This window comes from Thermobia domestica, chromosome 16 (assembly GCF_964235325.1).
Source record: "Thermobia domestica chromosome 16, izTheDome1.hap1.1, whole genome shotgun sequence".
Lineage (NCBI taxonomy): Eukaryota > Metazoa > Arthropoda > Insecta > Zygentoma > Lepismatidae > Thermobia > Thermobia domestica.
The window spans coordinates 17824713-17839589 of record NC_137469.1 but is presented as its reverse complement, the minus strand read 5'-3'; the positions used below and the strand labels follow the sequence as shown (position 1 = coordinate 17839589).

At 37.2% G+C, this 14877-nt stretch overlaps 1 protein-coding gene across 1 annotated transcript in view; it reads right to left on the bottom strand.

Annotated features, from left to right (window-relative positions):
• Positions 1-14145, bottom strand: part of LOC145672935 (very long chain fatty acid elongase 7-like) — a 163128-nt gene extending 148983 nt beyond the window's left edge. The window contains exon 1 of the mRNA XM_081742161.1: positions 13982-14145. Coding sequence (XP_081598287.1) covers positions 13982-14106 — 125 coding nt within the window. The 5' untranslated portion in view covers positions 14107-14145. The remainder of the gene's footprint in view (positions 1-13981) is intronic.
• Between the last annotated feature and the right edge of the window lie 732 nt (positions 14146-14877).

Sequence of the window (14877 nt, the reverse complement as noted above, 5' to 3'; positions counted from 1 at the left end):
TCACTTCCTTATCCATAAGGTATTCTACGAGTATAGTAATGGAAGCACTTTTACCTTAACACACATAGAGAAAACGTGCACCAATTGAAGAGATTTCGTTTCCATCGCAGGTAACCAATTTTCGTGGTTTCTTCCCCGCTTTCAACCTTGACTCGTTTCAAGTTAGAACGAAACTCTTTGTTTTAATTTTCTCTACAAGAACCAATACAAATACAGTTTTGTTTCTTTTGTATAATATTTCACCCTGATTATACACATGTTTCTGGTCCGCTCGGTGCGTTTTCTACATACATACCCACAATCACATACGGTTTTAGTAAAAAAAAAAAAAAAAAAAATGTATGCTTCGCCTAAAGCACGATTGCTCTCACCATCCGGTGACGCGTCTACTGTTCCCGCTTCCTTCCTTCCATAAAACTAGTTCTGTCTCCTCCAAGAAAAAGAAGAAGAAGAAGAAGATGATGATGAACCAAAGGTGTTTTGGGCACGGGCATCTTATGCAACTACGGAAATACTTATAATACACTTGAGTTTCGTTTCTTTCCCCCCGCCTCACCACCACGCACAAGACACACTTAACACGTAGATTGTTTTTAAAATATATTATTTTTTAAGAAGATGAAAGCTCGCGAACACGCATTGCGTAATATGGAGGACGTCCGGAAAGAATGTCTAGCTAGTGAGCGAGTCATACACACACCATATTAGTAGACACAAACTTAAAAGAAGAAGAAGAAGAAGAAGAAAACTTGTAATGAATAACGAATGAGGTGGTATGGTAGTGGGTCGAACCTGGAATTGAGGTTGTATAGTGTGAATGGTTAGTTAGTTAAAGTCCAAATATCATACGCAATAAAGAACTAATGCATACCAATATAATTATTGTAGCTCATTACAATGCTTACTAAAAAATAAAACAAAAATTTACCATTTTTCTTTTGCTTGTTTTTCATAAGTGAAAGTAGATAATGACATGCAACTTAATACAATTATAGATAATGTTATTCTACAACGAACTTGAAAACTTTTCAGTATTACCATCCATAGAAATTACAATGTCGTCAAAATTACAACCAGCGGCGCAAATCTGTCTTCAACATTTGGGGGGGGGGGGATAGGACCGTTCATATATATGTTTAAAATATTTATGAAGTTGAAAACAATACTGTGGTGGAACAGGGGAGCAGTTGTCTTCAACATTGGAAGGTGGACAGATTTGAGGCTTATTCTGCGGGGACATTAATTTCATCTCACTTTCCTTTGTGGTAATCAGACACAAATCGTCACATTTCTTCCCCTAAAAAGACATATTTCATATCGGATTATTGGGGGGACAGTCCCCCAAGTTCCAGGATTGGAAGGGGCATGTCCCTCTCACCCCCCGGGATTTGCACCAAAATCTAACAAACAACTCCCCCAAAATCTAACAAGTAAAGATTCTCTTCCCAGAATCGGGGATCCGGAAACCGCATATATTTAGATAGAGGAGGGCCACGAAGGAATACTGGTGAAATATGCTGAGCTGATAGCAAAGGATAAATCCAATATGACCGCCCGAAGGTCATGCCAATCGACTTTTGCAAGCAACCTCTCATCCACTTCCCGTGGGCAGATTAACTTAATGTTTTGCAGATTGATATATGTATCACCATTTTAAGAAGATGAAGATGAACACTACACATCTATTGATTTGAAATTTCGCGGACGTTGACGTATTGAACCCAATATGGCCGATCAAAATGTCAATGTGTCAACGACTCGTGTCCGGAAAACGAATTGTACTATGAAAGTACAGTATCACCAGACGTGTACGAAAAGCTGAAAACCAATATGACCGAACAAAATCCTGAACCAAACAGCTCATACTACAAAAACGAAATTTGGTGTAAAGGTTCGAACGTAGGACCCTTGGATCGTAAACCACGATTTTACTTGTGTAGCCACGGTCCCAGTGTCGGCAAGGACGATTTTTGTTATATATGATATGGTTTGCAAACTTTAAGACGCGTATTCTAGGACTTTTGTGGGTAATGCGTTCTAGATCTTCCCAAATGAACAATATATGTTTGCGTGTAACACTTCAAACAGATAACATAAGCACTAGCAACATTTTAAACTTACTAGCATTTCACCTGAAAATCTGTTCCAGTGAATTGTAGGTGATTTTCATGAGAAACCACCTGAACTGTTTACAGTGTATATTTTATATGCGAATTTCGCGGCAATATTTGATACACGATGTAGAAATTGTGATCCATTTGTATTATTATCCTCACCTACTAGTGCTAATGGACCTTTACACCAAATTTCGTTTTTATAGTACGAGCTGTTTGGTTCAGGATTTTGTTCGGCCATATTGGTTTTAAAATGATGATATTTTAAACTGTTTAATGCTTTTCGTACACGTCTAGTGATACTGTACTTCCATAGTACAATTCATTTTCCAGACACTAGTCGTTGACATATTGACATTTTGATCGGCCATATTGGGTTCAATACGTCAACGTCCGCGAAATTTCAAACCAATAGATGTGTAGTGTTCATATATATATATATATATATATATATATATATATATATATATATATATATATATATCAATCTGCAAAACATTAAGTTAATCTGCCCATGGGAAGTGCAAGAGAGGTTGCTTGTAAAAGTCGATTGGCATGACCTTCGGGCGGCCATATTGGATTTATCCTTTGCTGTCGGCCCAGCGTATTTCACCAGTATTCCTTCGTGGCCCTCCTCTTCTAAATATATGCGCAGTTTCCGGATCCCCGATCCTTGGGAGAGAACCTTTACTTGTAAGTTAAGGCAGCGACTAGAGGAACGAACTCAACTGTCTTTATGTATCATGTAGTTTTGGTATCCTCTGGACTACTTTTTAAATCACATTATTATTTCATTTTAATAAATGTATGTTAAAACTATTTTATATATATATATATATATATATATATATATATATATATATATATATATATATATATATATATATATATATATATATATATATATATACGAGGGGTTATCAGAATTGAGTTGATTTATAGTTTAGCTTCCCTTTTAGCAGTGAGTCTATATGAGACGGGACCTACTGATTAACGTGGAATCCGAACCACATGAGCTTCCGCCGGGAATCGAACCCCCGTCTCTCACGTAAAAGGCGCGTACGCTAACCGCTTAGCCCGAAGGAGCTCAAAGAGAGGTGATCAGAAAGTAAGGTTACAACACCTGCAATGAAACGTGTATGTACATATTATTTCATACAACCATTACAGCCAACAATTATTACATACATTAGGTTATTTTTCGACATAGTCTGCATAGCGGTTGTGGCACTTGTCGCATCGGGGGATGAGTTTGAAGATTCCCTCCTGGTAAAAATCCTGTCCTGTTCAGCCACGTTGTCATGAAGGATATCGTGCACAATGTGACGGACGCTTCCCTAATGACATTTCCAATCCTGTCATCAGATGCCGTAACGTGATCTTCCTATTCTCCTGAATCAGCTCCTCCACGCGAGCTGTGTTAAGAGTCTTCATCCCGGCGAAATAAAAATACTGCTAATTTTACAGTAATTATGTGATATCTTCAAATAGATAAAATATAATCGAAACATGGAACAAGAGCGCCCTAGACAATATTATTTTGCGTGAGGTACCGCTATCACAAGTCACCTAGTGGCTTTCCGTTTTCAGCTGTTTAGAAACGCGAAAATAAATGCCGATTTTCAAAATGGCTCGAAATCGAAAGCAGATAAGTGAGTCGTGATAACGGTTTCTCATGTAAAATAATATTGTCTAGGGCGCTCTCACATAATTACTGTAAAATTAGCGGTATTTTAATTTCACCGGGATGCCGTTCTGGGTCGGCCACTGCGCTTAACCTCAGTGACGTTTTCTTTACCAGCCACTAACTTTCTTCGTCATTCTGCGACATGCTGACGAGACAATACAGTCTCTTCGTAAACCTCAACAGCTACGGTGAATTTCAGCTGCGGTTATATGTTTCGCCCACAGAAATCGAATAACTGAGAGGACTTTTTCGCGAAACCAGTTTTCCAAATGGGTTGCCATTGGTGTTTACTTACAACTAGCGCCGATGTAGCGGACGGGTGAAACTCTGCATAATTGCCAACTCCATATATTAAATTTACTGTATACTCGAAAATAAACAAAAAAATGTATTTGAAAAAAGAAAGGCAGGAAAATAACTCTCTCTTTGTTTTATCTTTTTCTTTCTTTCTTTCTTTCTTCCTTTCTTTCCTTTCCTGCTCTTTTTTGTCATATTTTCTTTTATTCCTCTATAACAGACGAAACTCCAGAAATAACAGCTTTGTAACCTTAGTTTCCGATCCTTCCTCATATACCGTATATCAATAGATACTCAACTGAAACAAAATAGTACGATTGAAAATCCTTATGCGTAATTTTCGAGAAAAATCGAAATTGAGGAAATCTATTTTTTTGGTAAATCCAAAAAATGATGCTCAATGAGAATACTATAGATATACCACATTGACTTGACAGTTAGTCTTCCATTTCAAACGCTGCTATCGGCTGATGAAATTCCACTCTCATTTGTCATCCGCTCTCTCACTTAGCAACAGCTGAACCCTTATTGGCTCAACGCGTGGGTGATAGCTTTATTTCTCATTTTTGCCACGGATCAAGACATTTTGACAGCATTATAACAGTAAAATGAAAATTGGTCCTGAAGTATACATTAATCATGGCTAAAATTTGCCCTCAACTATATCATTTTATGCGATCGATTGATGAATATGTCCCAAGCGCAGAAAATATTATAATTAAACAATTTGGGCTGTATGTCATTAACCATACAATATACTAAACCTAATCTAACCAAACTTTTTATTAAAACACTGGCAAGAGGATAGTATATTGTATGGTTAATAAAATATAAAATAGCCCAAATTGTTCAATTATAATATTTTCTAAGCTTGGGACATATTCATCAGTCGAGCGCATAAAATGATATAATTGAGGGCAAATTTTAGATGTATAGTTTTTGAGAAAAATCATTTTTATGACGCTACAAGATATGTCTTTAGTTGCCAGTATTTATGTATACTCATGTCCAAAATGATTGTCGCATATCTATAATTGTCTTGTTGTGTAAATATAATTTGATAGTGATTTTGCAGGGTACTTCTAGTACTGTTACAATGTGTATAATCGGGAAATGTATATTTGTGGTAAATTTCATAGGAAAAGAATTATAAATACGAAAATAAGAATGAGTAAAACAAAATGTTGCTAAATGGACAAGAAAGGTTTTCTTTCGTTATATTGTTCTTATTTATTGCTCTTTTGACATGAAATTTACCACATACATGTCTTTGTCGATTATATACATACTAACATTATAAGAAATACCGGGCGAATTTGTTATCAAATTATATTTCTACAACAAAATGTTTATAGATATGCGACATGATTGTATCATTTTGGACATGACTGTACCTGTCTGTATCTGTTGTTATTAGTCTTCTAGTAACTGAAAACAAAAACCATTACTGACATTAATACTGTATCAAATATGTTCATTTGCTAGTTCGTAGATGCCTAACCAAATATACAAAGAGCTCCCACATGCCTATGCAGGTAGCATACGTGCCTTTGGGCATGGGAGACCCGAGTTCGATTCCTGTCCGGGCTCATGCTGTTCGGCTCCCACGTTAAGCTGTAGGTTCACGTCTCATATAGCCTCGCTGTTGAAAGGGACGCTAAACTTAATTCAACCCAATCCAATTCAAACGTATAAAGAACGTCTCAAGTTCAATTCTAAATTGCAGGCTGCTTTGAATCCTGCCTAACTTCGGACTTCTCTGAACCCATATTTGTTTAAAGGTATTCCGCTTACTATAATTACCGTTTTGCAATTCCACTCGTTACATTATATCAATGACACAGTTTCTAAACCTCGGGGGTCGCGAAGAGAGATGAGAAAGATAAATGTAATTAGGATCCAGTACCAGAAAATATATTTTAAAGATTATTTTTAATTCCTTATTTTGATTATCATTTTTTTTACTAGCTGAATATGCCCATTCTTCGCATGGGTCTGATAAAATATATATGTAAACAAACTGAACAACGAAAAAAAATATTGGAAATTTCTGCTACTTCTACATATCCCAGTAAACGACCCCTGAGACCCCTGGTTCGAATTTTGGAAAAAACGCCTCTGGCCCTCAGCCGATGGGGGCTGTATTTGGAAGTCAACGCCTATCGAAGTATCACCATTCATCCCAGTGACCAAAAAAACTATGGATTTGACACTAATATCGGTCATTTTCTATTATTTTTACATGTCTTGATGACCTCTCTATTATGGCCCCCGTTACTTAGCTAATGGCGGCTAAATTTCAAAGTAAACGCGATCTTGAGTTTCACCATTCAGCTCAGCGACACTGAAAACTATGGATTTGACACTAATATCGGTCATTTTGGATTACTTTTACGTCTCGGTAACTTCCACATCCCGCTGGTGACCCCCGGCCCGCATACAATGGTAGCTGAATTTGCAAGTCATGGCTAATGGAAGTGTAACTCAGCGATCGCGAAAAGTATGCATTTGATACTAATATCGGTCATTTTGGATTATTTTTACATGTCTCAGCATCCTCCCGGTAACCCCAGGCCCGCAGCCAAATGAGGTGAATGCGATCCAAGTTTACACCATTGATCTCAGTGACCGCGAAAACTATGAATTCGAAACTAATATCGGTCATTTTCTACCACTTTTAAATGTCCCGGTAAATGCCCCTCCCGTCTGAGATTTCCTGGTTTGAATTAAAAGATAAAAATGGTTCGTCTTGGTCTGGGGCCTGGACCAAGGTACCCGTGACCAAAATTTGGTAACTCTCGGTCCACTCATCTGGTACTAGGCCGCACACAGATAGACAAACAGACAAACAAACTCTTTATTTTATTTATGTTAGATTCATACATATTGTAAATTAGATCAAAGAATAATAAACAAAATTTTGAATAATTAAAGAATTTTTTTAAGAACCTACTGGAAAGAAGAAGGAAGGATACCGATGAAAAATTGTCTATTTAAATACAAGAAAAATACAAATACATAAAAACTGTGTATTAAAATACAATGCAAAATCAAATCCACACCACACACACACATGTGCAACTATAAGTATAAAGCGAACCAGGAAAGATCTGTCGCTTTTTGTAGAGGTCTGTCTTCCATTGACCCTCACACCGGAATTGAATGCAAATGGAGATAAGGCAAAGGTCAGTTAGTGGGTATATCCAACATACTACTTGGTTGTAGCAGTTCAGTTACACCGTCAACTTGCATAAGGACAAAGTGGACATGAGACCTCCACAGAGCGTCATAAGAGCGTGTGTGCTGTATGAGTTCAAACTGGGGTCAAACGCCGCTGCAGCGGGGCGGGAGATATGCCAGACCTTTGGATGTCGTGAGTACGTGGACAGTGAAGCGGCGTTTTAACAAGTTTAAGGAAGGTGAAGAAACACTCGAAGACACATCACGTGTCGGAAGACAAACACATGTACAAAATAAAGATCTTCAGGCAGCAATTGAGGAGAACAGTGACCAGATATGTGAGAAACTGGGACTACAATTCAGTATGAGTGGAGAAACCATTCGGCAGCATCTCCATCAACTTGGGAAGCACTACAAGTTGGGTCTATGAGTCCCACATGATTTGACTCCAGGCCAGAAGGCAACGCGAGCAGACATCTGTGTTCCTTTGCTGTCTCGTCTGAGGAAGGAGCCATTCCTGGACAGAGTGTTCGCATATGATGAGAAGTGGGTCCTGTACGAAGCTCCACGGCGCCGTCATCATTGGTTAGCATCCCATGAACCGGTTTCAAAACAACCATGAAACCTGCACTGTAGCAGAAAAAGGCCCTTCTTTGTGTTTGGCGGACCGCTCGCGATATCGTGCATCGAGATCTGCTACCAGCTGGTCAGAGCATCAATGCAACTGTACTGTCAGCAGTTGAGTCGTGTTCAAAAATAAATCAAAACTCTGGATCCAGCACTTCTGAATCGCAAAGAGGCCCTCCTGTTACAGGACAACGCTAGGTCCCAGATGGCTAGGATGACCCGGGACACCATTCTACGTTTTGGAGGGAAACACTATTGCATCCACCATACTTCCGAAACATTTCACCGTCCGATTATCACCTGTTTCGTTCCTTGGACAATCACCTTAGAGGACGCCAGTTCAAATCAATAGTAAAGGTGCAAAATGCACTTGCTACCTTCTTCGCTTCACGGCCCATCTAGTTCTACCGCGATGGAATCCATGGCCTTCGGAACGTTGGCAGAAGGTCGTCGATGCTGATGGGGACTATTTTTGATCTTCCAGGTACGTCTTAGGTGACATATCGATGTTTGAAAGTGGTGGATGAAAAAGCGACAGAACTATCCTGGTTACCTTTATAATAAGTTTCAATAATCGAAAAGCTTATTGCAAATCGTCGTTTATCCTCTTGCCTTTGGTGCGAGAGGCCCTAAGTTCGATACCCGGTCGGGACACTGAGCAGGCCAGCTATCCAGAGTAAAGTTATGCCTGGGTTCTCCTCATTCACACCATGCAAAAATGTCGGGATGGTACCAAACATAGAGGTTCCAAGCCACTTGCTGTTTCTCCATTTCCTTTCTTCCCTCCAACTTTCCCCTCATAGTTTGCTCGCCGAGAGACGCCATCATACGTGACAGGCTTAAGGTCATAGATGCCGGTAAACCCAGAAATATGTATATGTATAAACAAAAAACTTAATAAAATATTGCAAATCGGAAATTACTTATGAGGGATGTAGGATCAAAGTGTCTCTTATGCGAGCGGTACCGAGTTCGATTCCCGGTAGGGGAACTCGGTCGAAAAAGTGTAAAAAGCTTTTCCAGGTCTGAATGAGGTTTTCCTGGATTTTTCTCATTTACACCAGGCAAATGCCGGAATGGTACCTAACTTATAGATCCTAGGCCGCTTCCTTCCCTTTTCCGGGCAGTTTGCTCGCCGAGGGACGTCATCTCTTATATGTGACGGGTTAAGTGGTCATAGATGCCGAAAGCCCAGAATTCTAATTCCTAATTCCTAAAATTATGTCCTGATATAAAATAGATTAAAAATATCTGATCTATGCATTCTTCCTATCTGTATCTCATTCCTGCTTTCAGCATTTTATTTTTCATCGTGTATTTTCTAAAGAGATTAAAATTAATTTAAAATAAAGTATCTCTTACAAATTTCTAAACTATATTTTTTTTTAAAAAAAATTTTAACATAGAACATACTGACATTGTGGTCTCGGAAGGCAGAAAGGGGGGAGTTACCCAGAAACTTTAAAGGATCAGAATCCCTTGGCTGCGGACTAAACATTCTATAACAAAAGGTATATATATATATGAAATCATGCTTTCTTCGAAGAATAAAGAACTTGTACTATAAAAGTAAAATATAAAATAAAATAATATCTTTAAAAACATGGTTTCCTCAAAAAATAAATTAAAACGTAGAAAGCAGGATTAAAAGTAATTATTCCATGAACTAAAAAAAAAAATCCTTTTCAAGAAAATTGCTTTTAAAAAATCTATTTACGCACTACTAAGAAATAAACATGAGAATTGCTTTCATGTACTTATATTGCAAACTAAATGTCAATTACTCGCTTCGCTTGGTTAAACTAAGAAAAATTAGTAATATGCTCCATTAATCAGTCACTTTTTACTATTACTGAAACGATCTCTGATAGACAATTTTTGTTTTGTCTTGTATTCTTCAACCAGAATATATACATTTTCGGGGTTTCTAACTCGAGACATTGCCACAAAATGGTCATGTAAGAAAAAAATGAAATCAAATCTTTGAGTTTTACGTCCCACGGATATGCCACTTAGGCTTTAGCCTATTAATTATTTAGGAGACGGTGATGATGAGTGATGAATGAAATGATGGAATGAAGAAAGTGGGAGGAAACGGGAGAACTCGGAGAAAACTCACGCACACGGTTTGTCCACCACAAAATTCACTTGGCGGGGCTGAGATCGAACCCGGGACCCCAAGCACCAGAGGAGAACGCTATACCACTGAGTCAATTCATGTAAGAAGCAAGAGGTTTTCTCCCCCTCTCTTTCCCACAAGTTGCTGACCTCAATTTGGATTTAATCAGCATCGGAAATGTCACTGTTCATCTCAGCGACCCCGAAAACTGTGGATTCGATATTGGCCATTTTCAATCATTTTTATGGATGCGAGGTCTGTAACCAGCGCCAAAACGTAGGGGGGGCCGATCCAACCATATTATAGTTCATCATCATATTATAGTTCATTTGCCAGCTTACTGTGAAAATTTTAAGGTCCCAGCCAAAATTTAGGGGGAACCCCTGGATACGCGCCTGTATATATATATACATCCCTCTCCCTTTCCCAACCTGCAGGGCTGAATTTGGGTTTAAACGGCATCGGAAGTGCCACTTCCTGTTCGTTTCAACGATCCCGAAAACGATGGATTCAACACTAATATTGGTCATTTTCGATCATTTGTATATATATCGTGTGTGTGTGTATGTGTGTGTGTACAGGGTGGAAGAGGAACAAGACTGCAACTCTGTATTTCAACTCTGTATATCCGTATCTTAGTTCACTAAGGGCGGTTGTCACGAAATCGCGTTTTTCAGGAGAAGCAAAAAACGAAAGCAAAGAGTGAACTTTTTAATGGACGTCCACCTTTTACAACAGAAACGATTCTGAAACTAATAGGCTTAGCGCTGTTAGAGCTAGATACACTGATAGGCCATCTGTACTTAGTAAATATAATGTAAAAAAAAAAAAAAAAAAAAAGTAAAAAAAAAGTAAAAAAAAAAGCGCCAAAATCGTCCCCCGACCTTGTGAACTAAGGTGCGGATACATAGATTATGTAATTTAAAACCCCAAAAATTTTGTACGAAATATTGATCTAAATTTCCATCAGATGATGGTATCACTAAATTAATTATTTTACATTGTCCTCTTCAAATTAGGGAAGATATTTTGTTAGAAATCCACAAGAATTTAAATTTTAAAAAAATACCCAAAATTTGAAGTAAACAATTTTAGGACTAAATACAGGGTGGCCCAAAAGTAGGTATACAGCACTGTACTGCATTTTATATCATTTCTTATTGTTATCCATCAGATATACTTCATTATTTATTCTTAATGTGTTTTTACTTACATATTAAGCTTGGAAGAGCCGAAGTGAATAAACTCGTAGACTAGAATGTTATACTTGATCAATGGAATGGTGTATACCTACTTTTGGGCCACCCTGTATATCAAAATGTTATAAACATGTGTATCTATGTTTATACAAAAAAAATATGCTTTGCTTCGTTATGTTAGGAAAGAATAAAAAAAAAAAACCCTACATGATAAACATTGCTGGTTTCCGGCTGCGATCCCCTCAAGGATATTTCTTTTCCTTAAGAGTCTTCATCCCGGCGAAATTAAAATACCGCTAATTTTACAGTAATTATGTGGTATCTTCAAATAGATAAAAGATAATTGAAATATGGAACAAGAGCGCCCTAGACAATATTATTTTGTGTGAGGTACCGTTATCACAAGTCACCTAGTGGCTTTCCGTTTTCAGCTGTTTAGAAACGCGAAAATAAATGCCGATTTTCAAAATGGCTCGAAATCGAAAGCAGATAAGTGAGTTGTGATAACGGTTTCTCATGTAAAATAATATTGTTTAGGGCGCTCTTGTTCCACATTCCGATTATCTTTTATCTATTTGAAGATATCACATAATTTCTGTAAAATTAGCGGTATTTTAATTTCACCGGGATGAAGACTCTTAAGTAGTTAGTGCATCAGCGGTCCTTTGTATCCCCTACCTATATCTATGGTACGTAAAAAACGTAGGTTACATGCGTAAATCCTGTAGTTTTTGGACTTAATGTATGACTATATATAACTTTCTGCAGTAAATGTGTAACTGAACAGGTATGTTTTGTAATACTGTCCGTATAAGTGTTCCATCTATACATATTTTCCGTATGAATGCATATGAGCGGTAAGGATCTCATATACAGATGGACATTGAATATAACATATAGCTGACGTATATAATATATGGAAGACTGCCAAATATCAGACATTCTGCTGCTGCATGATGTAACATCAAAGCAGGAAAAAGCCAGTACGTATGTTGCATATAGATAATGTATGCTCCGTACAGATTTTCGTAGTAAACATATGGAAACCGTATATTTGTACAATATACCGCTGTCCGGATAACGGATTTTTTAAAAAAGTGTATTAAGATTTCTATCATTCACGAAAAGAAAACATGAAAAATATAGTACTTTTATCATGAATGTACAGATTAAGAATCATAATAGCATTTTTTTTTTTTTTTTTTGAAAATTTACGGCTAAAAATCGAGTAACTCAGAAAGAAAGTGTAATATTTCAGGAACTTAAACATGCAGACACTATAACTCTTAACTACAATAATGAGCGAAAACTAAATAATAAGTTCAACGGTATTACCACTTCCTTTATAGGAAGTATTTGCACGTATTATAAACATTCTAACACTTCATATACACTTCCCAAGGTAAGTTGAAGAAACGTTGTCTGTAAATAGTATCCACCCCAGCGCCTTCGGTACAACAGCGTCGTTTCAGATTTTGCTTGGTAAAGGAGAGCACGGTTCTCCGATATAGGTAGAACTTCACATTTTTCACTAGTATTTTATTACAATATTTATATATGAGTCAAACTCAGGGGGAACAATTGCCTCCCTGAAGCCCCAAGTGCTGTCCCGGCTTCGGTACTCCCCTCTTTGGCATTCGCTTGCTCAGTGGCGGATCTAGAAGGAGACCATTATAGGTATATCATAAGTTTACAATTTTGCAAGGGCCCTGGAAGAGTTTTCAACTTAACTCCCCTGATGAATATTATGGCTATATTGGACGTTGACATTGTGTACCTCAAGTATTGTTTTACACAATGCATAACAGAAACTCGGCAACTGAAACTGTATCTAATGATTTTAAAAAAAAATCCAATAAAGAATAAAAGAAAATGCTTAAAATAAACTTTCGAAAATATATAAATAATATCTTCAATTATTTCTGACGCTCAAAATACTGGGGGACCTAGGTCTCTCCGGTCCCAGGTTATTTCTCCCACTGCGCTTGCTTTTTTTTTTTTTTTTTTTTTTTTTTTTTTTTTTTTTTTTTTTTTTAGGCTACGACGTTTCACAGGGAGTACGGAGACAAATTCCTCTGTACAAGCATTCCTAATAATAATGGAAAGTCACCAATATATTTTTAAAGAGACATTTAGAGTCGATTATACTCAAAAGAAAATATGTGTATAGCCATTACCTTACTGCTCCGCCATTGCTAATCTGCACGTGAGGGGACTGAGGGAAAATTTTAAATGTCCCGCTGAATATAATCTCTGCATACATTAGTATAGATTTCACCGTAAAAATAAATAAATAAGTTATAGTTACTGCCATAGCAGTACATTTCGTAGGCTCCACATAGTCTAATGGTCGGCTTGGTTGATAATTGTGAATTGTGAAAATAAAGTTGAAAAATAAATTAGTCCAACTTTGTTACGAAAAAAATGTATATTAACCATCCAATAATTTGCAGTCATTTATCTAACAGTTTCAACGTCGCACTCTCAAACACAAAATTTTAGAACTTGTGTGTATGTGGTAGAGGGAGAGGTTATGTGATAGTTGAGTCGATTAGTAAATGTTCAGCAAAGTAGTACAATTACACAACGTAGAGCCAACATTGGCTGGCCTACCGTTTCCCAAATTTGGATCTAGTATCTATGCTGCTTAAAGTGGCACCCAGATTCTTAATCTGCACGTAATCAACGATGAAAACACAAAAAATATACCATAATGGAAGAAATAAAAAAACAAATACCCACAATAGGGTTCACTTACTTTTCAAAGAGGAGAAACCTCATATCACTGGTCTTGGAATCACCTGAATTCAAGGTCACTAAATTAGAACATCGTCCTCGAGTAATGGAATCTTTGACAGGTAGTCCTGCTGACTTGTTGAACATATTTGTGAGAAACAGTTTCTTCAAAAGCTGAGTCCAGCAATCAAACTCGCAACTGGAATTACATTAAGAAGAAGAAGAAGAAGATAGAAAAAAGATAGTTAACAAACTGCAGACTTTAGACATTACACATAATTACATCATACATACATCTTCGTACTTTTTTGCTTCTTAAGCACACCGTGTATACATGTAATATACTGCATCACTTATGTCACACAAACAATATGTTTCTTCTAATATTATTATATAAAAGCACTTCCTTCATTCTAAGCGATACTGTATTGTCTTTGGTGTTGCTGTTCCGCGTTTGTCCAAAGGCTGACTACACAGCTTTTTGCTTAATCTTCCAGTTTGGAATTTGCTTAGTTTGTGAGACGTCTGTTAGTTTATCGGTCACTTGCAACTAACGAAACATATTATTCATTCACATATCAGAATAAAAAGGAAAACGTAGGTGCATTATTAACCTACATGTTTTACATTTTATTTCTTTCTTTCAATGTACAAAATTGGTGTTCTTATACCGACAATTTATGTCACCTATGTAAGATTTTTAAAAATATTTTTGTATCAATTTGACCTAATTGTGTCTTGAATTTTGCAATTTTATTTATATGGCGAAGGTTAGCGTGTTGTCTCGCGTCCAATTTTTAGGTAGAAGATCGAGAATTTTTCGGCGTTAACTCATCTTGTGCAGAAGCTTAATTTTACGTCTGAGCAGTGGCGTATTTAGGGGGGTGGCTGCCGGGCTTAAGCCCCCCCCGAAATCTT